Source organism: Protopterus annectens, chromosome 1.part0 (assembly GCF_019279795.1).
Source record: "Protopterus annectens isolate FY-2018-M chromosome 1.part0, PAN1.0, whole genome shotgun sequence".
NCBI lineage: Eukaryota > Metazoa > Chordata > Ceratodontiformes > Protopteridae > Protopterus > Protopterus annectens.
The window spans coordinates 1,807,454,680-1,807,480,537 of record NC_056725.1 but is presented as its reverse complement, the minus strand read 5'-3'; the positions used below and the strand labels follow the sequence as shown (position 1 = coordinate 1,807,480,537).

General features: G+C 40.4%; 1 protein-coding gene across 1 annotated transcript in view; it reads left to right on the top strand.

Annotated features, from left to right (window-relative positions):
• ACAT2 (acetyl-CoA acetyltransferase 2) overlaps positions 1 to 25,858 on the top strand; it is a 386,443-nt gene that overhangs the window by 99,171 nt on the left and 261,414 nt on the right. The window contains exon 4 of the mRNA XM_044069684.1: positions 10,552 to 10,669. Within this exon, the coding sequence (XP_043925619.1) occupies positions 10,552 to 10,669 (118 nt within the window). The remainder of the gene's footprint in view (positions 1 to 10,551; positions 10,670 to 25,858) is intronic.

Here is a 25,858-nt window from a genome sequence, read left to right as displayed (position 1 = left end):
AGTGTCAGTTTTATTTTGGTCTTCAGTGATGTCATCAGTGGGCTAGTATGTGAACATGTTCATGCATGTTAATGGATTTGCCACTGCGCATTAGCAGAGTCACGTCCATTAAAGCCTATGGAAATATTTAAATGCTAGCCCTCCGTGATATCAATGGTGGCTAAAGAAAAATTATGTGGGCATATCTTAATAAAAAGTGTACAAAAGCTTTTTATTAAGTAGTGTTTGAGAATAAGTAGGCACATACTTGGGGAAAAATTGAGTCATCAAGGGCTATAATGTGTATAGTAGTACTGACTTTACACTTTGATACTGACCCCCTGGATAGATTTCATATGAATATTTTCACAATAGTTGAATTTCATGTTTGCTTGGGATTTTTTTATGTCAAATAAACTACCTAGACATTTTTTGGGTAATCTGTATCCTCCTGAGGACCTGTTTTACTGATTTTTATCTTGAAATTTATTATTTATTTTATCCTTTGTTGACCAGAACTAAGGTAATAGTTATACTACTAGGAGAAATTTGGAGGGCATCTGGGAACTTCCCTACTCTTTTTTCGATGGGTGTCATGGGAACTTTTACATCCACCTGAGCTACCACTTACTCAAGTAGATGGGATCTCAGTTTAACATGTCATCTGAAGGGTGACCCACTCAGGAGTGTGCATTGCAGTGTCAGCAATCCATGTACTTGGTGTGGGAACAGAACCCACTGTCTTCTGCATAAAATGTCAGTGTGCTACCTGTTGTTCCACTGATACTGACTTTAGTCAGGAAGTCTTCATGCTCCATAGAGAACATAAACTGTGTACATTATGCTCCTAGAGTATATTACTTATCCGTGATTATTATCACTTTGTGAGCATTTTCTTTGCCTGACTTGCTTTTCTTGGCTTCTAACTTTTGTGTGCTCTTTTTCAAATACTGAGACACTTTCATCTACTCTGTGACAATAGGAGGTACTGCCAGCACAGCTCGCTGGAATTTTGTAAATAATTATATGTCATTTGTCAATATCAAACTGATGTATACAAGATGCTTGTGTTGCAAATGTATTAGAACTGTATGTCATGCATAGCAAACTGATTTGCACAGATGTTTGTGTTGAAAGGATATTTGTAAAGTGCTTGTGTTAGAAATGTCCACAGTGTGCCCTACTGGAGAGAACAGAAATGCACATGCACTATTGTAACTGTTGAAATGTATATGTTTTAACAGAGGAAACTGGAAGGTTAATCTCAGTCCAGCAAACTTTAAAATATAGCTGAAATTAAATTACTTCATGGGCTAGGCAGTAAAGATGCTATCTCTCAGGTTTCAATGCACCCAGAGACACAGTTTGTACTAGGAAGCTTACTGTATGGTCTTTGGGGTGAACTAATTACTACTCTTGAAGCATGGCAGTGTGAAATTGTTTTATGACTTCCAGCACCTGCCACATATCTCAGCAAAAGCCCTTGTGTGTGTATTTTTACAGGTAGGTGCTAAATCCTGCCAGCTTCCAGCAATGGGGTTTTGCTAGAAGTCAAATGACCAGAAGTGATGTCATTCTGCAAGCTATCCCAGAAGTAATATTTTAGATATTATTTTGAGAAGTCTGTCAGTGAGACTGAGCATTCTGTATTCTGTCTTGGGCCTGACAACAAGAAGGGCCATTCACCACATCATCTGCCTTGCTGTATTAAGTAGGGAATAGTAACTCTGTTAGATTTAGTCAGGAATATAGTGAAGCTTAATTTAGATATTGTTTTTCTTTGTTTGTCTGAGCCTGTCCTTCAATGTTATTTTAAATATTTTCTGTGATTTGAACTCTGATGTCACTGTGAATATATACTTAGTATCTTTTTTTTTTTTTTGCTGTTAAATATATTTAAACCTTTAATTGTAGCGATGCTTAAGTTTTGAGAGTACTTGCATATTTATTTGGTGACGCTGTGTGGGTCACTCCTAATAGCCTTGCTGTTGGTCAGACTACCATTTGTATTAATATTAAATTCACACAGTATATTTGGTACCCTTGTAAGGGCCTTAAAGTAGCTGGCGAGGGGTTCTGGTGGCACTGATAACTATCTTATAGTCTGGGCAAAAAGAGGCATAGCTAGTAAACCTCTGCCAGCCTTTGCCGTGTGTGTGTGTGTGTGTGTGTGTGTGTGTGTGTGTGTGTGTGCGTGCAAATCAAATCTGAAGGAGTGTGTGTGTCAGCTACTTGGGCAGGCACATGAAGCACTGGTTGGACAGTGAGAATATTGAAGGGACTTGACTTTGGAACCCTGACTAAGGACTCAACTCAACAATCCTCTTCTTCCTCACCCCCTACACTCATCCAAATACACCATTCATCATCACCTGTTCTCACCCTCTTTAACAAACTATATTAGATTCATACTAGACAGGCTCTCACTGTCTCTCTCTCTGGGGGCATCCACCCCGACCCTAGCCCTACCAACGCCACACCCAACTCTCATCTCCATCTGCCACATTCCCCCACCCCCCAGGAATTTTAATTTTATTACAGTCAATGCCCAAAGCCTTAGAAATAAAATTCCCATTCTCCACACTTGGCTATCCCATAGCCAAACTAACATTGTTGCCATCACAGAGACCTGGCTTAATTCTAATATAAAAAAAGTATGAAATTCTCCCACCAGGCTACCAAATGCTACGCTCTGACAGACCCAACAAAAAAGGTGGCGGAGTAGCTATACTCTACTCCTCTTCCTACACGGTTACTCCCTACACTAATCCCATTCCTAAATTTGCCAATTCTGAACTCTGTATTGCCCTCCTTAAACTCAACAAACACTGCTCTCTATATTCCTCCAGGTGACGTAAACATAAACTGGGCCATGATAAACTCTGAATCCCCCTCCCTAAATATCAACCTCTACAACTACACCCAATTAATAAACTCTCCTATCAGGGCAAACAAAGGTGGAAACACTGATACCATCATTGACTGGGTCTTAGTGTCTCATCCTAACCTTATCTCAGATACTGGCACCTTTCCTGACTCTGTCAGCGACCACAAGCCTGCATTTGCTGACCATCACTACTCTCCCCCTCAAAAGCTACACCACTATGTACACTCTCGGAACCTCTCCAATTTCAACCCACAAATATTCATAGCCTGCCTAAAAGTAACAGATTGGTCATCCTTAAAAACTTTGCCTCTTGACAATACCATTGATTACTTTAATAAAACCTTCCTGAACCTTCTTAACAACCTTATTCCACTAAAAACTAAAAGAGGTAAAACTTCATCCTCCCCTTGGTTAACCAATGAAACTAAACAAATCATGCACCTAAGAGAGAAAAAGTGGAAACTTTACCATAAAAATAAATTACCCTATGTCCTAACCGAACTCAAACAACTTTGTAACACTGCAATAAAGCTAATAATCAGGGATCGAAAATCGCACTACAGTACACTTCAATCAGAAAACTTATCCAACCAGGCAATAAGGATAATCCATCCCCTAACTTAAACCTTGCTAATTTAGAAAATGCCTCTAACTTCAATACCTTCTTTATAGAATCCATAGCTAAACTCATCACCAGCCTCTCTCACCACTCTCAACCTCCTCCCCCAACCAACCCCCTTACATCTCCACACAATCTGACTACCCCATCTCCTACTTTTAGCTTATCTCCTGTCTCTATAAGCAAAATAAAGAAGCTCCTCCTTCAACTCAAACCATGCTCCCCTGCCCCAGATAACCCACCCACAACTTTCCTCAAATTGTCTGCAGACAGCATTGCCTATCCCATGTCTATCTTAATGAACTGATCCATACTAGAATTATATGTCCCCTCACTATGGAGATGTACCTTTATCATTCCATTGCCTAAAGGAGGCAAAAGCACTGACACTTCTAATTTTCGGCCCATAGTAATCCTATCCCACTATCAAAAATCATGGAGAAATGTATTCAGTCCCAAATGATGTCCTATATGACCCAAAACAATCTGTTAACCCTTACACAACATGGTTTCCATCATGGGCATAGTACCATCACTGCCCTCCTCTCCTTTCTAGACTCCACAAACCTTGTTCTCGACTCTGGCAAAATAGTTTCTACTCTGTTCCTTAACCTCTACAATGCCTTTGATACCGTTTCTCACCCCTTACTATTATCCCAACTCTCCTCTCTCAACCTGCCCCCCCCCCCACACCATCACCTGGTTCACCAGCTACCTCTCTGAAAGACAGCAAGCCATCAAATGGAAAAACTCACTCTCTTCCTTTCTACACACCCCTACTGGAGTTTCCCAGGGTTCCATCCTAGGCCCCTCCTTTTTAACATCTTCATTAATAACTTCCACCAGTTTCTCTCCGATGCTACACTAATTCAATATGCTGACGATTCGACCATTATTTGTACAGCAGACACTCCCCCGACCTACTTCTCCAAACTCAGTTAGCCTTCTCTAAATACCAAATCATAGATGCATAGTAATCACCTCGCCTTAAATGGCAATAAAACAAAGTTAATGATCTTCTCCCCATCCAAAAACACCAATATAGACAAAAATCTCTTTTACAGTGACTGCTCAGATTAACAGCCTCATAGAAATAGTATCCCATACTGCTCTGTGTCATAATTGATGAAAATGTAAAATTTGACATCCATATCCAAATAAATATAAAAAAAACACACCCACAGCTAGGTCTCCTGTATAGACAAAATCATTACCTTATCACCTCCACCAGACACATCCTTACCTCTACTTACCTTCTTCCCTCTCTTATGTATGGTGCCCCCCTATTCACTAATCTTCAGCTAGGTTTACAGGCCAAGTTGGAAGCCTGTTACAATAAAATCTCCAAATTTGCCACCAACTCCAGAAACTCATTGCATCACTCTCTCTCTCTCCACTCCCTGAAATGGCTTGAACTTCCTAACTACCTCAAGCTCCGTAGACTTACTACTGCTCACAAGCTCATATTCAAACCTTCTAGTTGTTCTTCTCTGTCCAGCTCTTTAACTTCCTGCATTACCGACTGCTCTCTATGATCAGAAAACCACAATCTTCTAAACATATATAAGCTTTGTTGACCCCCTGGCCACCTACTATTATCCTGCTCCCTAGCTAAACTCAGGAATTCTCTTCCTACTACCCTTCAAAATACTCAATAACCACTCAAACATTAAAACTCTTCTCCAATCTCACCTGCTTTCAAAGTGGGAATGTTCCTGTACCCCTACCACATAAACTCTTTAACACCATCTCCCATGCACTATATACCTCAACCTTTTATCGCTGCATTCTCTTACCCTTTGCCTCTACTTAGTCTCCTACCCTATACCTCATAAACTTCCCCCAGCCCACTCCCTTTCTTCACTATATACCACCTTTTACCTCTCCCACCTCACCTTCTTCTGTCTGTCCTCTCCTCATTTCTAACTTCCAAAAAAAAAAAAAAAAGCTTGTTTTTTTAATATGTACGTAAATGTTTTACTTGCATGTTTTTTTCATCTGAAATGCCTGTACTTTTAATATGTTTAGACTACATGAATCTCATTTTTGCAAATCATTACCTAGGATTAGAAATGTTGTATCTTTTTTTTTTTTTTAACAAATTGTATATTATCTCTGTATTTTTCACTGTTCGACTACTGTATTTACTTTTGTATAACTATTGTAAAATTGTCCATATCCTGTGGAGCTTTTCTCCCCAGGCCTCCAATGAAAACGGGCTCTTTCAGGCCCAGTGGACTATCCCAGTCATCAAACTGTAATAAATAAATAAATAACTCTATAGCTGTGCCAGTGGGGAGTTTTGTTGGGGATCTGGAGAAAGAGAGAGGAACCAGCCCCCGGACTGATGTGTTCCCTGTGTGCTCTTAAGGGAAATTGTGCTTGATGCAGAGAGCTGCATCTGGCGATACTGTGTGTGTACCTGTGATCCTTCCAGTGAACGTTCCCCACAGGTACCAGCGGTGAGCATTGAGACTCCTTGATTACTGGCCCAGAGCTGGAGGGGTCATCACACACTCCCTTGGGTTTGCAAAAATGTAAGGAGAAAGCATACTCTAGAATTTGTGATTTGCATTATGCCTGCACCAGTAGTATAGAGGAATAGAGCCCTGGCTATGGCTTAGGCAACCTGCATTTGTTTAGCAGCTCCAGATTTTCATGGCACAGGCAGGGAATATGGGTGTACATATTCTTGAGAGGAGAACATGAGGTGCACATTCCTTTAGTGGAGCTCTGGCAGAGGCTGGATTTTAGGGAGAAGACCCCAAGCTGAGAGGTGGAAAACAGAGCAGACATGGTCATCCTATGGTCCCAAGACACGGCATGCACTAAAGCTACTCCCCATTGCCTCTCTGTCTGAATGAAGTCAGCACTTTGTTTAGGGTTTTAGATAGAAAAAAATCCTGTAAGCCACAGTTTGATAGCTCATCACCTGGCCCTGTTCTGCTGTTGGAGCCTGGTGCCTTGCATCCCTTAACCCGCACATGAGAATTTGGGATATCCATGTTTGTGTTGTGCCAATAGAGTGACCTTCCCAGTGCGTGTCACAATGGGAAGAAGACCAGGGTTTTTAGAACCAAGAGGAGGAACAATAATATGAGCTATAGAGGAGGAACAATAATATGAGCTATAGAGGAAGCCTGAAGTCATTGGTGGCAGGCAAAAGTGTTTGTGTGTGTTTCAGTAATGATATAGGAATCCACATCCTTCAGTCACCATTTTTTGTTGAAACTTCTGATATTTAGCATAGCCTTCACCTTTTTTTTTTTTTTTTAATTTGAAAAGGTCTAAAATTCTTAGTGTGGTCCCAGAAGAAGATAAAGGGTCATTCATGATGAGAGCAATGTGCAGTGCTAGGTAAAATAGTGTTTAAGTATTATTTAGTTAAAATAAGTCTAATGGTTTAACCATATAAAAATTCCAAGAAAGGGATGTGAAATGTTCACAAAGAGATCAAGCTGTTAGGATAAAAAGACATGCTTTGTTTGTAAAAGCTGTTTAGCTGACAGTACAAAATAAGGCAAAGTCCCACAGTAGATGCAGAGATGACCCAGGAAAAAAAAAAAAAATATATATATATATATATATATATATATATATATATATATATATATATATATATATATATATATATAGGTTATTGAATAAAGATGTACAGTACAAGAAAGTGATATTTCCACAGCTGATGCAGAGACACCCTAGCCAGACACACTTTTTGGTAAAACTTGGAACCTTGTATGAAGAAGTTTACATGCATATCTTTACTGAGGCATTATGAAACATATTTAAGGTTTCACTAAAAGTAGGAAGAGAATAATAGGTTGTTGGTAACAAAATCGGGAGATGATGCAGTAAAATTTAGCCATATGTGTAGTTAAAGCAGATGGAATGAGAAAGAAATTGATTATTTACACAATCCTAGATCTCTTGTGCTTTAATGGACATTAACTTAAATGCTTGTCATACTTGAACTATATATACAGTGGATATAAAAAGTTTACACATCCCTGTTAAAATGCCAGGTTTTTGTGATAAAAAATGAGACCACAATAAATCATTTCAAAACTTTTCCCACCTATAATGTGGCCTATAACCTATACAATTCAATTGAAAAACAAACAATTCTGTTAGAGGAAAAAATATAAAAAATAAAAAACGTACAATACGTTGGTTGCATAAATGTGCAGACCCTTAAACTAGTACTTTGATTTAATTACAACATTCAGCCTTCTTGGGTAGGAGTCTATCAACATGACACATCTTGACTTGGCAATATTTGGCTACTCTTCATTGCAAAAGCGCTCCAAATCTGTCATATTGGGAGGGCATCTCTTGTGCACAGCCCTCTTCAGGTCACAACACAGATTTTCTGTTGTATTTGGTCTGGGCTCTGGCTGGGCCATTCTAAAATTTTAATTTTCTTCTGGTTAAGCCATTCTTTTGTTGATTTGGATGTATGCTTGGGGTCATTGTCGTGTTGAAAGGTGAAGTTCCTCTTCAACGTCAGTTTTCTAGCAGATTTCTGAAGGTTTTGGGCCAAAAGTGACTGGTATTTGGATCTGTTCATAATTCCCTCCACCTTGACTAAAGCCCCAATTCCAGCTGAAGAAAAGCAACCCAAAAGAATAATACTGCCACCACCATGCTTCACCATGGGGATGGTGTTCTTTTGGTGATGTGAAGTATTGTTTTTGCGCCAAACGTACCTTTTGGAATTGTGGCCAAAAAGTTCAACGTTGGTCTCTCATCAGTCCATAAAACATTTTCCCCACATGCTTTTTGAAGACTTGATGTATTGTTTTGCAAATTTTAGCTGGGCCTGGATGTTTTTCGGTGTAACAAAAGGCTTCCGTCTTGCAGCCCTACCCCATAGTCCAGACATATGGAGAATATGGGAGATTGTTGTCACATGTAGTACACAACCAGTACTTGCCAGAAATTCCTGCATTTCTTTCAGTATTGCTGTAGGTGTCTTGGCAGCCTCCCTGGCCAGTTTTTGTCTTGTCTTTTCATCAATTTTGGAGGGACGTCCAGTTCTTTGCAACATCACTTCTTATTTCAGCTTTTCCCAGTTAGGGGTTGCCACAGTGGATCATCTGTCCACTCATGATTGGCAGTGGAGTTTTACAGTGTCTGGTTGCCAGCCCGGCACCCAACCTTCCACAGAAGGCACACGCTCACACCTAGGGCCAATTTACAGTGTCCAATCCACCTACTGCATGTCTTTGGGATGTGGGACGAAACTGGAGCACTCGGAGGAAACGCACGCGACCACAGGGAGGCCATGCAGACTCCACACAGAAGGCACCCCAGCTGAGAATCGAACCGGAGAACCTCTTGCTATGAGGTGGCAGTGCTAACCACTGCACACCGCGGCTGCCCCTTTGCAACATCATTGTTGTCTCATATTTTCTCCACTTTTTGGATGACCGTCTTCACTGTGTCCCATTGTGTATCCAATGTAGTGGAAATCTTCTTGTACCCTTCCTCTGACTGATACCTTTCAACACTGAGATCCTTTTGATGCTTTGTAAGCTCTCTGTGAACCAAGGCTTTTGCTATAGCAGGCAACTGAGTAAATGTCAGGAAAATCCTACTAGGACAGCTAAACTTTATTTGGGGTTAATCAGAGAGTCCCTTAAATTGATGGCATGTATGTACCCAAGAAAACTGAATGTTATCACTGAATCAAAAGGTGCTTCAACAAAGTATTAGTTTAAGGGTGTGCACACATAACACTTATGCAACCAGTGTATTGTATATTTTTTATTTTTTATATTTTCCCCTAACAGATTTGTTTGTTTTTCAATTGAATTGTACAGGTTATAGGTCACATTAAAGATGATTTATTGTGGTCTCATTTTTTTTTTATATATCACAAAAATCTGGTATTCTAATTAGGCCATGTGCTGGAGCAAGATTTTGATGATTTTGTGGCTACCTTTGTAAGGTTGTCTTATAAGTGGCCTCTCACCCATTAGAAGAGAATTTTTATTTTCTGGGAATACTGTTTAGTTTGTGTCCGGTAGTGCATGCTGGTAATTTGTGCTCCACAACAGTACATTCACTAGCAACACTGTGGCTACTGCTAACTTTAAGCCCTGTATTTAAAATGGCATTTAGTTAATGCCTATGAGAATGCTGACTTTGCATGAACTTAGTTTGGTAGTTTGTGAGCAACTTGCAGGTATTTTTCAAGTTTGTAAGAAGTATGTTTGGAGCCTGTTTTAGGAAGAGCATTTTGAACGTATCTATAGATAGTTGTAACAGCTGTCTATCTTGTCAAGCCAGCTGCAGAACTACTGAACATCCTACAAAGAAGTAAATGCTCCTTTTAGACTGATGTGCTTAAAACAAGCAGTTTGCCTTGCAACAGGCTAGGTACAAACAGACTGTCTCCTCCTCTCCTCCTTTCTGTCCTCCTGTAGGTTTAATGTAAGAATATAACTTTATATCACAACCACGTTTCTGGTTCTTAATGCTCCAGTTTGAGGAAACCAGTGGATTTACACATAATGTGGTCCTCTTCATCAAGAGGTAAAAATTACAAGTCTGCATACCCTATGTAGTAGGGTAAAACATTTGTTTCATCTTCCCAATCACTTTATGTTCTATCCCCCCTTTCATTCATAGCATCAGTACATGTTGTTGATTACCCTACCATTTTGTTACTTCTGATATTGTAGTACTGAATTATTTGTTTTGTTGCACAGTACGAAGTCCTAAATGATCTAGAAGCTGAGTTGGGTTTTGAGGGAAGTTTCTCCAAATATTTCCTAAAGTATTAGCAGTAGCCTTGCTCATAATGGAGAATGGTGAGCAAAAGTATCATTTTATTTGTTCTACTTGTATGCATTGTTGTACTCTTCTTCTGGAACATCTAACATATCAGTAAAACACATTGAATTTAAATAAAAAGAATGGGCAACTACTGATTTCTCCCACTTTTGTCTTGTCCTACTTACGACACAGGTTTTCACATCCTCTGCTTCTGATACTGTACAGTTCTTCAGTTCACCTTTATGAAGCTGCTTAGAATGTACTCTCACATTTGTCTAATTTGCAGGCTCCTCATATACTACACATGCGTTCTGGGCTGAAAATGGGAGATGCTTGTCTTCAAGACAGTATGCTCTGTGATGGTCTTCTTGATGCATTTCACAATGGTCACATGGGCATGACAGGTAAGAGCATTTGACACACCAGAGAATATTCCTTTCCATAAAGTTTTCTGTTCTGATATTTAATATAGCCTTGTATGAATTTAAACTGATACCAGTGGGTATTTATTCATTCTGTCTCTTTATTTGATATTATAAACCTGTTAACAAGGTGGGTGGATGGGTTACAAGACCTTTTTCAGCCATAACATAGACCACTGGCACAAGACCAGCAGAAGCAGTAACATACATAATACAATATAGTACAGATACATTTCATAACTGGATAATTTCTTTCTTTTTTTTAATCTGTGTAGTTTACACAATAGCGAGCATGCAGTGTCAGTGGTGCAACAGGTAGCACACTTGCCTTTGGTGCAGAAGACTATGAGTTCTGTTCCCACACCAGGTAGAGTGATTGCTGGTGCTGTACTCCTGAATGTGTTGTCCTTCAGATGAGATGTTAAGCTGAGGTCCTAGCTGCTTAAATTGGTGGTAGCTCAGGTGGATATAAAAGACTCCATGGCACCTCTCAAAGAGTAGAAGTTCCCCAATGCCCTAGCCAAATTTCTTGTAGTAGTATCAATACCTCCTCAGGTCTCCCCTTAAGAGGCTACTAGCCCAGTCAACAAAAGGATAAGTAAATAAATAAATATAAACTAAGGATAACGTTTAAACAGTAAGCTGAAGTGCTGTGAATTAGATGTTCTTCGTGTTTCACTGCTGCAGTCATTACATTTGGGTAATCTGCTGGCAGGTTGCCCTCAGTCGGCCTGAATTCCAAAGTCTTGCGTCCTGCATCGGTTGCTGTCTCCTCTTCGATGACGTCAGGTCATCAGGGGTATAAAACAAGCAGCCAACGGCATTTTCTTAGTCTTTCTTGCTGTGCGGTGCCCGAAGCAGAAGCATTTCGCAAGTGCTGGTCGGGCGACTCCTGAAAGATTTGAGTTTGAGTTTCAGAACCGAAGTCTTCACTAGAGCTAAGTACCCCGTTGGGGAAACTTTTTTCTTGCTCCATACCAATGTCAGAAAAAGTTAATAATTGTATTACTTGTGGGAAGCAAATACCTCATAAAGATTTCCATTTATAATGTATTCCTTGCCTAGGCCCTGATCACAATGTGCCTGGCTGTCGGTTTTGTGCTATTTTTGACCAGCACACTGTTGAGCATTGGTATATTTTTGCCTCAAAGTATTTTGGAAACAGATGTAACTACCCAGAAATGTCGTCTGATAGCAATCCGACTACCGGAGTACATAAAAAACGCAAAGAAAAGGAGATAGAGAGAGAGAGACAGTCGAGGTCCAAAACCAATGATGAAGCTTCTCCTAAGCCAGTCTCCGGTTCGCCGGTACTCAGTGAGGTGCTTTTGCAGCCCCTGATACCCGCTACTTTCGAGTCGCAGGCCCCTACCGACACCCATGTGGAGTCCAGCATGCCACGAGATACTCAAAGTATTGGACCCACGGATGTATCTCCCTCGGATGGGTCCGGAGCTGCTGAGCAGGCACCGGCTTCTGAGGGTGTATTCAGGCCTCAACATTTTTATATCAAACCGATGACAGCTGCAAAACCAAAGACAAAAGCAACTTCTAAAACTAAAAAACCGACACGAGCCACATGCACAGGCCTCTATGCCTACAAAACAGATGATCAAAATTCCTGAAGACCTTATTACCTTGATCAGGGGTTCCCATCCCCCTCCAGATAAGAGGCCTAGGCAAGACACTGATTATGAATCTTCAGATCAGGTTTCTATTTCTTCTGATTCCTCTTCTGATCAGGAATTATCTATACCTCCCTATGAGGATTCTGATGCAGAGGAGTCTATACCATCTGCATCACCTCCTGAGGATTATTCATTTGGAGAAACCTTGCATACTTTGAGGGAGCATTTTCACTGGGAGAGTCAAGATTTCTCAGAATCAAAAAAGAGGCTTGGGGATTTCCTCCTTCTCCCTCAGCACAGGCCTTTAGCCATACCCCCCTGTTTTAGACATTGTGGATGATGTGTTTTCGGAGTCAAGCTTGACCCCTGACTCCTTACCTCCGGCTCCCAGCAAACCTGACAGATATTACAAGATCCCTGACTCACACAAATTTTTATTTAGAAACCCTGCTGCTGATCCTGAAACTATTTCACAGGGTCCAAAGGGAGTTAAGGCCTCAACAGCAAAAAAATCCTACCCCCTCTGACAGAGATTCAAGGGCACTGGATAGATGGGGAAAAAAGGTTTATACATCTGCAACCTTGGCAATTAGGGCCTTAAACTGCCAGTTTCATATGCTCAAGTACCTTAAACTGCCAGTTTCATATGCTCAAGTATCAACAACATGTTATAGGATTGCTGAGACAGAAAATTATGTTGATTTCTGAATGTGCAGAAAATAAAGAATTGCAGGAATTATTGCATGCAGCTGAACAGGTTGGAAAGCATACTTTGCAATGTGGTTTTGATTCCTTAGAGGCCTTCTGCAGGGCCGCAGTTACTGGATCTGTGATTTAGGAGGCATGCCTGGCTATAGGAACAAAATTTGCCTGATCATGTTAAAGCTAAATTACTAGATGCACCTTTATAGCATGACACTCTGGTATTAAGGAAGAAGAGGTTTTAAAGAAAATGGAAGACAAAGCTAAGTCTATGCAAACTGTAAAATATTTCTTACAAGTGCAGCCACCAAGATTCAGTAGACACTGGCCTACAAAAATTGGTCCTTTCCTGTGTCAGACAGAGCTCAAAGGGGCAAATCCAGACACCCTAAGGGTTCCAGATACCAGGCACAAGATTCATACAGGTCAAAGCAATGGGGTGCCTCTACCTCCAAATCTGGAGGAGATAAAGTACAAACCTACAGAAAACAGTCCCAATGACTTCCCTCTGCCTTCACCAAGCACTTATCTTTTGGCAGCACCCTTAGGGGGAAAATTAGCACTTTTTGCTAAATATGGCAGTTAATAACCCAGGACAAGTGGGTGCTAAACATAGTATCACAGGGATACAGATTCCATTTCCATACTCTGCCAATGGCAAACGGTTGGCCAGATCTGCCAAAAAAATCAATGGGCAGAGGCACAGAAACAGGTTACGTCCCTCATGGATATGGGGGCCATTCAGCCAGTACCAGAACAGGAAAAAGGACAAGGTTTTTACTCGACTGTTCTTGGTACCCAGAAAGGACAAGGCCTGGCGACCAATACTGGATTTATCGATTTTAACACATACCTGGACATTCCAAAATTCAAAATGCTGACTTTGCAGCAGCTTCTGCCCATGCTGGGCAAGAATGCTTGGCTGGTGACATTAGACCTAAAAGAGGCATACCTGCATGTCCCAATAAGGCAAACGTGCAGAAGATACCTCAGATTCAAGGCTGGCTTAATGCATTACCAATTCTCTGCACTGCCCTTTGGCTTATTTCCTGCGCCCAGTAATTGCCTTTTACAGACAAAGTAGTATACAAATATATCCTTACTTGGACGACTGTTTCATTCAAGCAGAGAACAAAGACATTCTTCTTCAACACCTGGCATTTGTGAAAAGGCTTCTAACATGCCTAGGGTACATGATAAACGAAAAGAAATGACAACTGGTACCCTCTCAAAAGATAACATTCCTGGGTGCAAGCTTGAATACAACTGCCCAGATGGCTTACCTCACGCCAGACAAGCAAAGGCAACTAACTACTTACTTCAAACTGATGGCAACAAAAACCCAGTTATCTGCGAGACAAATTCTGCAGGCTTTGGGCTTTATGGCATCCTGCATCCTACTGATTCCATATGCAAGACTGCATATGAGGAAACTTCAATGGTACCTAAAAAGTTTATGGAGTCAACATTGTCAGTCTGGAAACAATGATTCCTCTCATTCCCTGCCTACAACAGGAGTTTCTATGGTGGGCAAAGGCATATCACCAAAACATGGGACGGGCCTTCACTCTACCCCCTGCCAGCCAAACCTTAACAACAGACGCATCAGATTATGCCTGGGGGGGGGGAGCACATGGTGGGAAGATGCATTCAGGGCATATGGACCCCAAAACAAATGCATCTACATATCAACAAGAAAGAGATGCTAGCTGTTCAAAATGCCCTGACAACCTTCAAGGACTTACTTCACCCAGGACAACTACTGATAAAGACGGGCAACACTACAGTCGTGTGGTATATAAACAAGCAGGGGGGCACGCACTCATACCCCCTTTGCAGATTAGCCATGGCACTGTGGGACACCACTTTGACTTACCAAATACATCTTCAAGCTCAATTCCTGTCAGGAAAACAAAATACTCTGGCAGACGATTTAAGCAGAAACCTTATGGATCCTCATGAGTGGAAACTATATCCACAAGTTTTCAGCATGATAACAAAGAGATGAGGGAGCCCAGACATAGATCTATTTGCCTCTCCTCAAAATTATCAATTGAAAAGATTCTTCACAAGGACTTATCACAGACAAGCATGGAAAGTGGACGCCCTATCCTTCATTGGAAAAACCTATCAGTTTATGCCTTTCCTCCTCTGCCTCTTCTTCCCAAGGTCCTCCTAAAAGTCAGACAAGAGAAACCAAAGATGATACTAATTGCCCCGGACTGGCCCCGCCAATACTGGCACCCAATCCTAAGGAACTTGTCTCAATACCCAACTTGGACCTTACCTCAAAGACCTCAACTACTGTCCCAGCAAAACAATCAGATCCTGCACAATCAACTCCAGACACTGAACCTGGCAGCATGGCTGATCATGTAGTTATACAAACAACACCTCTCATTAAAGCTGTGATGGATGTTATTTTGGAAGTCAGAAGGCCTAGTACTAGAAAATCTTATGCTGATAAATGGAAGAGATTCTGTGCTTGAAATCAAGCACAAGGAACTGACACAGCAGAACCAAATATTCCTCAGATATTGCAGTACTTAACTGAGATGCTTGACAAAGGCCTATCTTTCTCATCAATTAAAATCCATGCCTCTGCCATTTCGGCTCATTACAGTACAGAGCCACCAATCTTTTTTCATCTTTTACTAAAGCAGTATCTTAAAGGAGCCAAAAATTTAAGGCCTCCTAAAAGATCACCAATACCTGCATGGGACCTCAATTATGTATTGGAAAAGCTCACCCTGCCTCCATTCGAACCAGCTGCTACTGCTGATATAAAGTTCTTATCATGGAAAACAGCTCTGCTACTAGCAATTACTTCTGCAAGAAGAGTCTCAGAGCTACAGGCCCTCATGGCTGTGGAGCCTTTTATCATATCAGGGTGTCTCTGAGGACAAATCCAACATTTATGCCTAAGGTGGTTTCCAGTGTGGCTCTTAACCAAACTATTCATCTGCCAACCTTTTATCCAAATCCGCAGAACAAGGGGGAGAGAATTCTGCATTCCTTGGACGTACACAGACAGCGAAGATTCTACTTGAGCAGGACTAAAGCTCTAAGAAAAACTGAGCTATTACTAGTGACATATGCTGCAGGATCAGAAGTAAAGGCTATTTCAAAGCAGACTATTTCAAAGTGAATAAGCCACTGCATTCGTTTCTGCTACTTACACCTTGGTAAACATGTGCCCAAGGGCATTAGGTCTCATTCCACCAGAGCTGCAGCTACTTCAGCAGCCTTTCTTAGAGGAGTACCAACCAAAGACATTCTAGAGGCTGCTACTTGGAGTTCTGTTCACACCTTTACAAAGCATTATTATTTGCCTCTCTAAGTCCAGGGCAGGCTTTGCCACTGGAGTTCTGCAGGGCCTTATAGCCGCACCTAATGCTGTTTAGCTCCAGCCTCCCAACCATAGCTTTGGGATTCTACCCAAATGTAATGACTGCAACAGTGAAACACGAAGAACATAGTACAGTTGTGTACACTTACCATAAATGTAGATGGTTGAGTGTATTCAGTGCTGCAGTCCAGGTTACCCGCCCATCATCCCCTTTCATTCTGGATTTTATCTTTCCTTCTCTATCTTCTACAACCTATGTGCTGTATTTGCTTGTAGATGAAGGTAAAGTTTGTATTGATGCATGTATATATAGTTTTTATACATATATATTTTTTGCTACCTTTTTGGGGGTACCTGACATCTGGGGTAAGAAAAACTAAAGAAAATGGCATCAGCTGCTTGTTTTATACCCCTGACAACCTGACGTCATGGAAGAGGAGACAGCAACCGACGCAGGACCCAAGACTTTGGAATTCAGGCCGACTGAGTGCAACCTGCCAGCAGGATTACCCAAATGTAATGACTGCAACAATGAATACACTCGAACATCTCAATTTATGGTAAGTGTACACAACTGTACTTTCTATCACATGTATAAAGATAATTACGTGTGTGTGGTGTCTGAGTAGTCAAGCAGTTTTTCTGGTCTGCCTAGGTGAGGCACTAACTGAATTGGTTACAGATGGCTCTTGCTCCGAAGGTTTGACTCCACCAGCCAATACTGCAGACTCTTGTTTTTATTTGCTGTTATCCCACTGTCTTGAATTCTTGCAGTTTTCTGCTGGAGCATATTGCTCTGGAGCAACATCTCGCTGTATGTGAAGCAGAAACTAGTCAGAGCCCTGCTGAATCTACCTTTCCACATTAAGGTTATGACCTCTCTGTCCCCTGTAACTCCCTAATGGGCATAAGAAAGTTGCCACTCTCTGGTTGTAGTCACCTTGTTTTTAAGTCATTATTTTATCACCTTTTCTTTCCCTGTCACTTGATTGCCCAAGTTCAAGACCTGCCTTTTTTCATATTCAACACCAGCTGTCATTTTTTCTTTATGCCCCCTGCAAGTGTGTTTTCTCTTTAAGAACACCGTCTTTCAAACTAAATGCAGTGCATTAGGTACAGCCTTACCATTGCCCTATATAGTTGAACTTTTACTGATTTCTCCAAGAAGTGAACCCCTGTACTGTACATTTCAAGCATCAGATTAGTTTGTTTTTAAACACATTTATTGAATTATCACTTGTGACCGAGCAACTAATTAGTTTTGATCACAGCTTTAATATGTTTGTGCTTACTACACTTTTTACAGATTTGCACATTAATGTTTTGTTTGTGTTTTTTTATGTTTACTGTGTAATGAACCTTGTTAAAGACAAGTAGAGAATGTTTATTATTACAGATAGTTGTTGTGTCTTTCGGCTTTTCCCGGTTAGGGGTCGCCACAGCGGAACTCCGGTCCGCTAATGATTGGCAGTAGATTTTTATGTGCTGAGCTGCCGGCCCTAACGCACAACCTTCAATGAAGGGATGCCCATTCACGCATGTCTCCACACAGAAGACGCTCTAGCTGAGAATCGAACAGGACGTCTTACTGTGAGGGGACAACGCTACCGTAGCACAATTACGTTTTATTAAACAAGTCATACCACCTTGTAATAGCTACACTTAGACAATTCTGTTTGTTATTAACTTTTAACTGTCTCCTTCAGATCATCCTGCAGTTTTTTTGCCTTTCATTACTTGGCATCAAACCCCATCTGCTGTTTCACACACCATGCCACCAGCCTACCTAGAAACCTCTTTATTTTTTTTTTGTCAGCAAGTCACTCTGTCATTAGCAAAAAAGATGATGTAATGTCTTACCACATGCTGTAACAGAAATGAAAACCTTGCTGAGAAGAGGTCTAAGTAGTACCCTTGCAGTAAATTACAAGATATCTTAAGATCAGATAACTTGCACCCGTACGGTCCTTTTACTAACCAGTTTCCCAGCACCATCCTGGCCCCTTCTAAGCAGAGAGGATAGTGACACTGCTCATTGCATTTGGTTCTCTTGCAGTGCAGTGCACTGCACTGCTCATTGCATTTGGTTCTCTTGCAGTGCATTGCATTCGGGTCTCTTGCAGTGCACTTTTATGTGTGTAGTAACCTGTTTGCTGTGAACCTATGCTGTCTATGATACTAATGGCTCCTCTGACTTTAAGGGGTAGCTTAGTGATAGTCTTATTGACCTGTCATTACTTCTACCATTCTCAGAAATGGGCTGATTGGTCAGCAGGTTTTCAGACACATTCTTTAATTTGCCCTCGTGGGCTGGCAGTGCCCACACTGTCCTACAGTTTCAAGCTGCTTGCCCAACTAAACGAAAGTTTTTGAACATGACAGTTTGGGTATTTTCCTTATTTCTGTCACGTCTCTGTGGTGAATGTCATGTGAGGGCATTGTTGATCTTGTGGCAGTTAAGGTAGCACACCCTTGTTTCACTCAATTCATTAACACAGGTGTGACCTACTTTGTTTACTGCGACAGTGTACTTGGTTTCCCTTCTAGCACAATGCAAAAATACTTGGTAACACATCAGTGTGACTTTTATAATTCATCTACTCCCTTACAATGTAGAACAGTATTTGATATGGAGCTGCTTAAAAGGATTGTAACAGAAGAGACATACTTGGACTGAATTTTGTATCGTCAGATTGTAACATGGTAAGACAAAAGGATGCAGGGAGGAGTAGTAAATGGGGTACATTCCAATGAAAAGATGTTTACCAACGGGGCAGCACAGATATCAGTACCAGGGGTTCCATTTTGGTACATTACTGAACACCTGCAAGGAAAGAACTGACTTTTGCTTAGAAAATGGTAATATTCAACTCGCAGCAAGAGGTTCTCCTGTTCTATTCTCGGTTGGAGCGCCTTCTGTGTGGAGTCTGCATGCCTCCCCATGGTGGAGTGACGTTTAAAGACATGCAGGTAGGTACGTGCGTGAATGGGTGTACCTTCTTTGAAGGTTGGGCATCAGGCTGGCAACTCAGCACCGTAAAAATCCACTGCCAATCATTAGCGGACCGGAGTTCCGCTGTGGTGACCCCTAACCGGGAAAAGCCGAAAGAAGACACGTGGATATTTTGGCATCACTGGTGCTGTGTTTTGTTCTATGAAATTCATTTTACTGTTTGTTTGTTTTCTGCTCTCACATGAGATCAATGTTTTTTTTTATAAAAAGTGTTTCTAGTTTTGCATGTTTTTTTCAGAGAAATTATAAGATATATACAGATTTGTGGTTATACCACTTTACCTTTAATCTGTCTTTTCAACTTTATTTTTAGTATTTTGACTATGCAGACCAGTTCACTGGAATAGTTACATGTTGACATTCTTCCACATTGCATTTCTTTTAATCTATTGATTTAACTTGAGGATGTAGGTACACAGAAAGGATGAGAGTGTTGCTTCAAAATTGTTGTCTGCGTTGCTTTCCAGATGCACTACACTATTGGACATATTTTGCAAGAAATAGTCTGTCCCATAGTGTAGTGCATCTGGAAAGCAATGCAGACAACAATTTTGAAGCAACACTCTCATCCTTTCTATGTACCTACATCCTCAAGTTAAATCAATAGATTAAAAGAAATGCCAAAATATCCACATAACAGGTATGAAATTTTCAAATTTAGCTGCCAGTAGATGCAAGCATTGACTGGAGTGGAAGGAACGCTGATGATTAATGCAAAGAAGCTAAAAAAAAATGTTAATCATTTTTCCTAAAATAATAACGAGCTGCTGAAAGTTCATACTTTTCAAAATACTTTTTTAAAACTGAAATGTCATTGTTTACAAAAATATTCTTAAGTTCAGAAATAATATAAGAAATGTAAGAAACTGGTATTAATTGAACTGTAATTCGTTTACTGTTCAGGAAATGATACGTGACTATACTATGCATTTTCACCATCTTTATTAAACTTCACGTTACACAGTGATATAGTACACATACATTAATAAAAAAAACATTACAAAGGTTTTTCTTTTTCATGTATTTTACATACATGGTTCCTTTCTTAAGTATTACTATCAATTTAGCATTACACAGATTGCTCAAGCCTTGCCTTCCCTGAAATTTCACTGTTCCTCCTAAACATTTTTCTGGATATAGTGTTTCCACAGATTCTATTTATTTCTATGTGATGTTCTCCTTCTCTTTTTTACAGATCCCACTTCCAAGTCTTTCATCTCCTTTATACATCCAATAAGTCTCTTACAGTTGGTTTCGTTTTTAATTTCCTTTTTGTAGTAATTGCTTTTTGGCAGCCAACAGCATTAAATGTAGTAGGGCCTTATAATGTCTAGGCAGTTTAGTTTCTATATCCCAGCACAAAAGAATAATTTCCTTAATTACAATAATTTGCGCCCCCAACATTTCTGACAAGGTACAGTGTTGGAATTTTCTAAAATCTGCCAGCTAGTTGCATTCCTAAATCATGTTTCATCACCCCTCTTTTCCATCACACGTTTAATAGTTGCTGTCTTTTGTGGAACAATTCTCAGTAAGTTTACTTGGGGCATGAAAATATCTATGCAAACCCTTCCATACAAAAATCCTAAACCTTCTCGATTTTGTTGGATACATAGGAGTCATAAAAATATCCTCCCATTGTTTCTTTGTATATTGCCTTCCCATCTTCATTTCCCAGTCTTTTCTAACCTGTTCTGATTGATTCTTATAGTTATCATGCATTATTTTGTATGCCCTACTAAGTATCTTTTTTTTTGCAGCAGCAGCAGCTTTTCTAGACTTGGCTGTAAACTCGACAAGAACTGGTCTTTCATTTAACACCTATCCCTTTCTGTTTGCCTATAGTTTATCAGTCCTCACTAGGGAAGACTGTCTCCAATTTGTAGTCTAAAGTTCTGCTTGAACTTATCCCATGCTTTGACTTTTCCCTCCTTAATTATTTGCTGCCAGTACCTTTCTTCCTCTGTTAATTTTCTTCAATAAATTCCAGCTCCCACTTGCCTGTTTTCTATGCCCTTGCTTGCAGTCATTCCTTTTGGTAAAATCTCCTTTCTCCATTCCCATGTTGGCTTATGTCTCAAAATACTTTCTGTTTGGTAGATATAGTGCTCTGAATGGTTATTGTTTTTTTTCTCAAGAGCCTGTATCCAAATTCATGCTCTATCCTGATTTTGTGAACCCTCCACCCTGTTTCAACATAATTTCTTTCCACTTTGATATGTAGTCTTGTGTGTGTGTGTGTGTGTGTGTGTGTGTGTGTGTGTGTATATATATATATATATATATATATATATATATATATATATATATATATATAGTGTGTGTGTGTATAGATGTGCATATGTGTGTGTATAATATATAATATATATATATATATATAATATGTATATATTTATGAGCTTTAACTGTGTAGCTGTAAACTATCCCTTCAAATCTGGAAATCCTAATTCACCTTCTTCTGTGGGGTGAAACAACGTATTTCAGGTATTTCACTTAACTCTTGCCCTCTTTACCTCCCAAATACATTCCTTTAATTACTTATTAATTGTGGTCCACATCAGGTATACTTTTATCGAGTAGATGAAAAGAACTGTGTACAATACTATAGGGATTAGAAACATTTTCACTGCTTGTACTGTATTACTCATATTCATAGTCAACAGCTTCCAACTTCTCAATTTTTGTATTTTCTTTTTAGAGTCGTCCCACAAATTCGTAGTTGCCATAATAGAATCCATTTTTAGTGCAAACACCTAAATAATTCATCTTATCTTGCACCCATAAATATGGGTATTGCTGAAGCAATTAGCCTTTGTTTTGCTTTCATTTATTTTGTATCCTGAAAAAACTTTAATTTGTCTCAAAATGTTCCACAATGCTGAAACAATATCCTTTTTCAAATTTAGCTGCCAGTAGATACAACCAAGTACAAAATCATATCTGCAAATAAAGCTATTTTTTTTTCTTGAGTGCCATACCAGCTATACCCTTGAATTTGTGAGTCCCTTAATTCTTTGCCAGTGTCTCAAAGTATAAGGCAAGTAAAGGAGAAAAAGGTTGCCCCTGCTTGGTTCCTCTGTTCAAACACAACTTAGTAGAGAGGAACCCTCCCACCTTGATTCTTTCCTTTGACCCTTCATATATCTTCATAATAAGCCACATTATTATCTGGAAATGGAAATGTTGCCGCTGCTCTATTCTTAAAGTCCAAGTGACTCTACTAAATGCCTTCTCTGTATCAAAACCTGTGAACAGTAACGGTGTCTTCTTGCACTCTGATTGCCTCTGGATCATCACTATTCAGTTAATATAGAATGCTTTGCCTTCCCTCCACAAAACTACATTGATCCATGTCTGTCAGTTTTGGCAACACCTTTGCCATTCTGTTGGCTAGTACAGATAGAAACACGTTGTAGTCATGGTTCAAAATTGAAACAGTATACTATATTGATGCTGTGCAAGTAAGCACAGATCATTACTTTTCAGACTTTGTTAGTTTAAGCTTTCTTGTAACCATGGGAATGAGGTTGAACTTGCCCTTGATGGGAAAAAATAACCTGGATCGGGCTGGAGATAGGATTGTCTACGGAGACGGCATGAAGTGGACAATGGCTAGCTTTCTGGTGCCTGTGCAATGTTGGTGGAGATCAGGTTCAAGGGTGTGCACATGAAAAAAATAGCTATGGGCTTCCCATAAGAGAGAGAGAAATGTTATTGTGAACTATGCCTCAGAAGTGATTTTTTTTTTCTATGTTATTTTTGCAACCTTGCCTGCTGACTATCAAACCTTCCCCAGCTGGATACAAGCCCATTTTTTCGTCTCTGGTGGGAAGGCCCCAGAACCATGGTGGCAAGAGTTTTCTGGATGAGTCATCATTCAGGCATCCGTTAAGATTGCTTGTGTCCTCACCTGCATCCCAGCTATGAGGACATTTGAAAGGCTTAACCTCATCCCCGGGGGTGGGAGACAAGCTACCTGCATTACTGTTAGGGTCCATAGTACCCACCCCGTGTGCTCCTGTGCACTTGCTAATGAGGGCTACCACTGTACATTTATTGGGTGGTCTGAGAGTTAGACCCCAGGCTGCCTACACATTGCTGTTCTTTCTCTGAAGGACTGTGGCAGTGTGTGTCCTGCTGTGTTCCATCCCCCCTTCCATGCATACTAATTTTCCCAAGTTTGCTACTCAGAACTTTCCATAAGTATTGCATTCAGCCTTGCTTTTTAACTTCTCCAAATCTATTGGGTTTCTAATACCATGGTGTGAATGGACCCCATTTCTAAGTCAAAGTATGATTAAAGTTCATGAAATAAGTTTTATTTCAATATTTGATGTCAGGCAGAAGTGCTCTTCGCAACACCCACAATGTGCCCATTAATAACTCTTTCTGCAATTCGTATGGAATTACATGTATTGGTAACATATCTAAATATGATTGTAGATTCTTTTTCACAAACCAGTGTATGAAACTTCAGTGTGTGGAAGATTTTCAATCCATATATATCTAGTTAATCACTGTATATTAATCTGATCAGATAATGGTAGTAGAAGTAGCAAACTTAAACTCGTCCCAAGTCAAAAAAAAATAAAAAATATATAATTTTGAAATATTGTACAGAATTATTAAGTGTTCGAAAGTAATACAAGCAGGGTAGGCAGTCTGTTTCCAGTCGAAAAATCCTTTATTAAGTACCCAGACAAATGATCCAAGTAAAACAAAAATAACAGAGTAATGGTTTCCTCACAAGCTTTCGAACAGTGTGTGTGTGTGTGTGTGTGTGTGTGTGTGTGTGTGTGTGTGTGTGTGTGTGTGTGTGTGTGTGTGTGTGTGTGTGTGTGTGTGTGTCTCTCTCTCTCTCTATAGATATATAGATATAGATATAGATATATATATATATATATATATATATATATATATATATATATATATATATATACACTTTTTATCAGGCAAGGGAGTGGTTTATTGTGCTGTAAAACCAAAGTGTTATTGGTATACATGTTAAATTCACATCCCTTCCCCCATCAGTGTGACGTTCAAGCTGGTCCTGCCCTGCTTACAAGCTGTACTTTAAATAAAATTAATAATGATGTGGTACCTCTAATTTAACCAGATTATTAAATAGATTATTAAGTCTGTAATTTTATCCAAGACAATATACTACTTGACTGGAAACATATAAACTATAGACCATTTGGCAATCAAAAAAAAAAATAAATATATATATATATATAGTTAAGGAAACTTTGATCAGGTGTGAGCAGGAAGGAAAGACTCTGCTGTCAGAGTCTGTTTTTCCACCCCTACCAGACCCTACCCCAAGGGTCAACGGGGAGGAAAAAGATGTGGTTCCGAAAACCCAAGTTGCCTTTTAAGACACACATGGTGAACCCCCCCCCCTCCCGGACCAGAGGAGGAGGCAGTAATGGAAGATGCCGCCCTCGTGGCAGTGGGGGTCCGCAAAACCAGGGCGACAGAGATCACTTCTTTGGGAAGCCCTACCAGCTCTCCTGAAAGGAGGCCTGAATGTCCTACTCTGGAGGCAGTCGGGGGTTGCTTATCTTTTTATCAAGACGCCTGGCTCAAAATAACAAACGACAACTGGGTATGAAGTAGTATTTCCAGAGGATATTTCATTCCTTTTACCACATCCCCTCCACTGACAAGAAAAATCCCGGATATTCCGCCCAGTTACCGGAAACGGGCAGCAATAGAGGTCCAGTCATTGCTAACAAAGAGAGTCATCCAGCCAGTCTCAGCAGACCACATAGAATCCGGAACTTACTCAAGATTCTTTTTAGTCCCAAAAAAGACAGGGGACTGGAGACCTATATTGTACCTCAGCAGACTAAACAGATCTGTCAAGAAAGAGATGTTTCGGATGGTCACGCTTCAGTTGATACTTCCCTTTTTAGGGAAAGACAGATCTCCAGGATGCGTACTACCACATAAAAATGGCCAGACCATCCAGGGATCATCTGTGCTTCTGGCTGGGAGCCAATCATTACCAGTTTCGAGCCCTGCCCTTTGGTCTCACTACAGCCCCCAGAGTGTTCACTAAATGCATGGCAGTGGTCACGGCTCACGTGAGACGTTTAGGATTCCAGGTGTTTCCATACCTAGACGATTGGGTCCTCACCGCCATCACCAGGCATCAACTCATTCAAGCCAGGGTTCATAGATTAGTACTAGGCTAACTGCCCTTGCGAGACATTTTTAAGCCTAGCCAGTTATCCCCTGGGACACCACTCTTTCACTCTGCAGTCAGCTGGGCATTACAATAAACTCAGGAAAGTCTGCCTTGTCGCCATCGCAACATACCGTTTTTTATCGGTGCAGAATTTGACACCACCACCACCACCACCATGCTCAGACTTCCAGCAGAAAGAGTCTTACTACTCCATCAGCAGGTCCGCAGTATGATATCCAAAACAAGGCTCCAGCATCAGAAGTACCAAAATTGTTAGGCATGATGG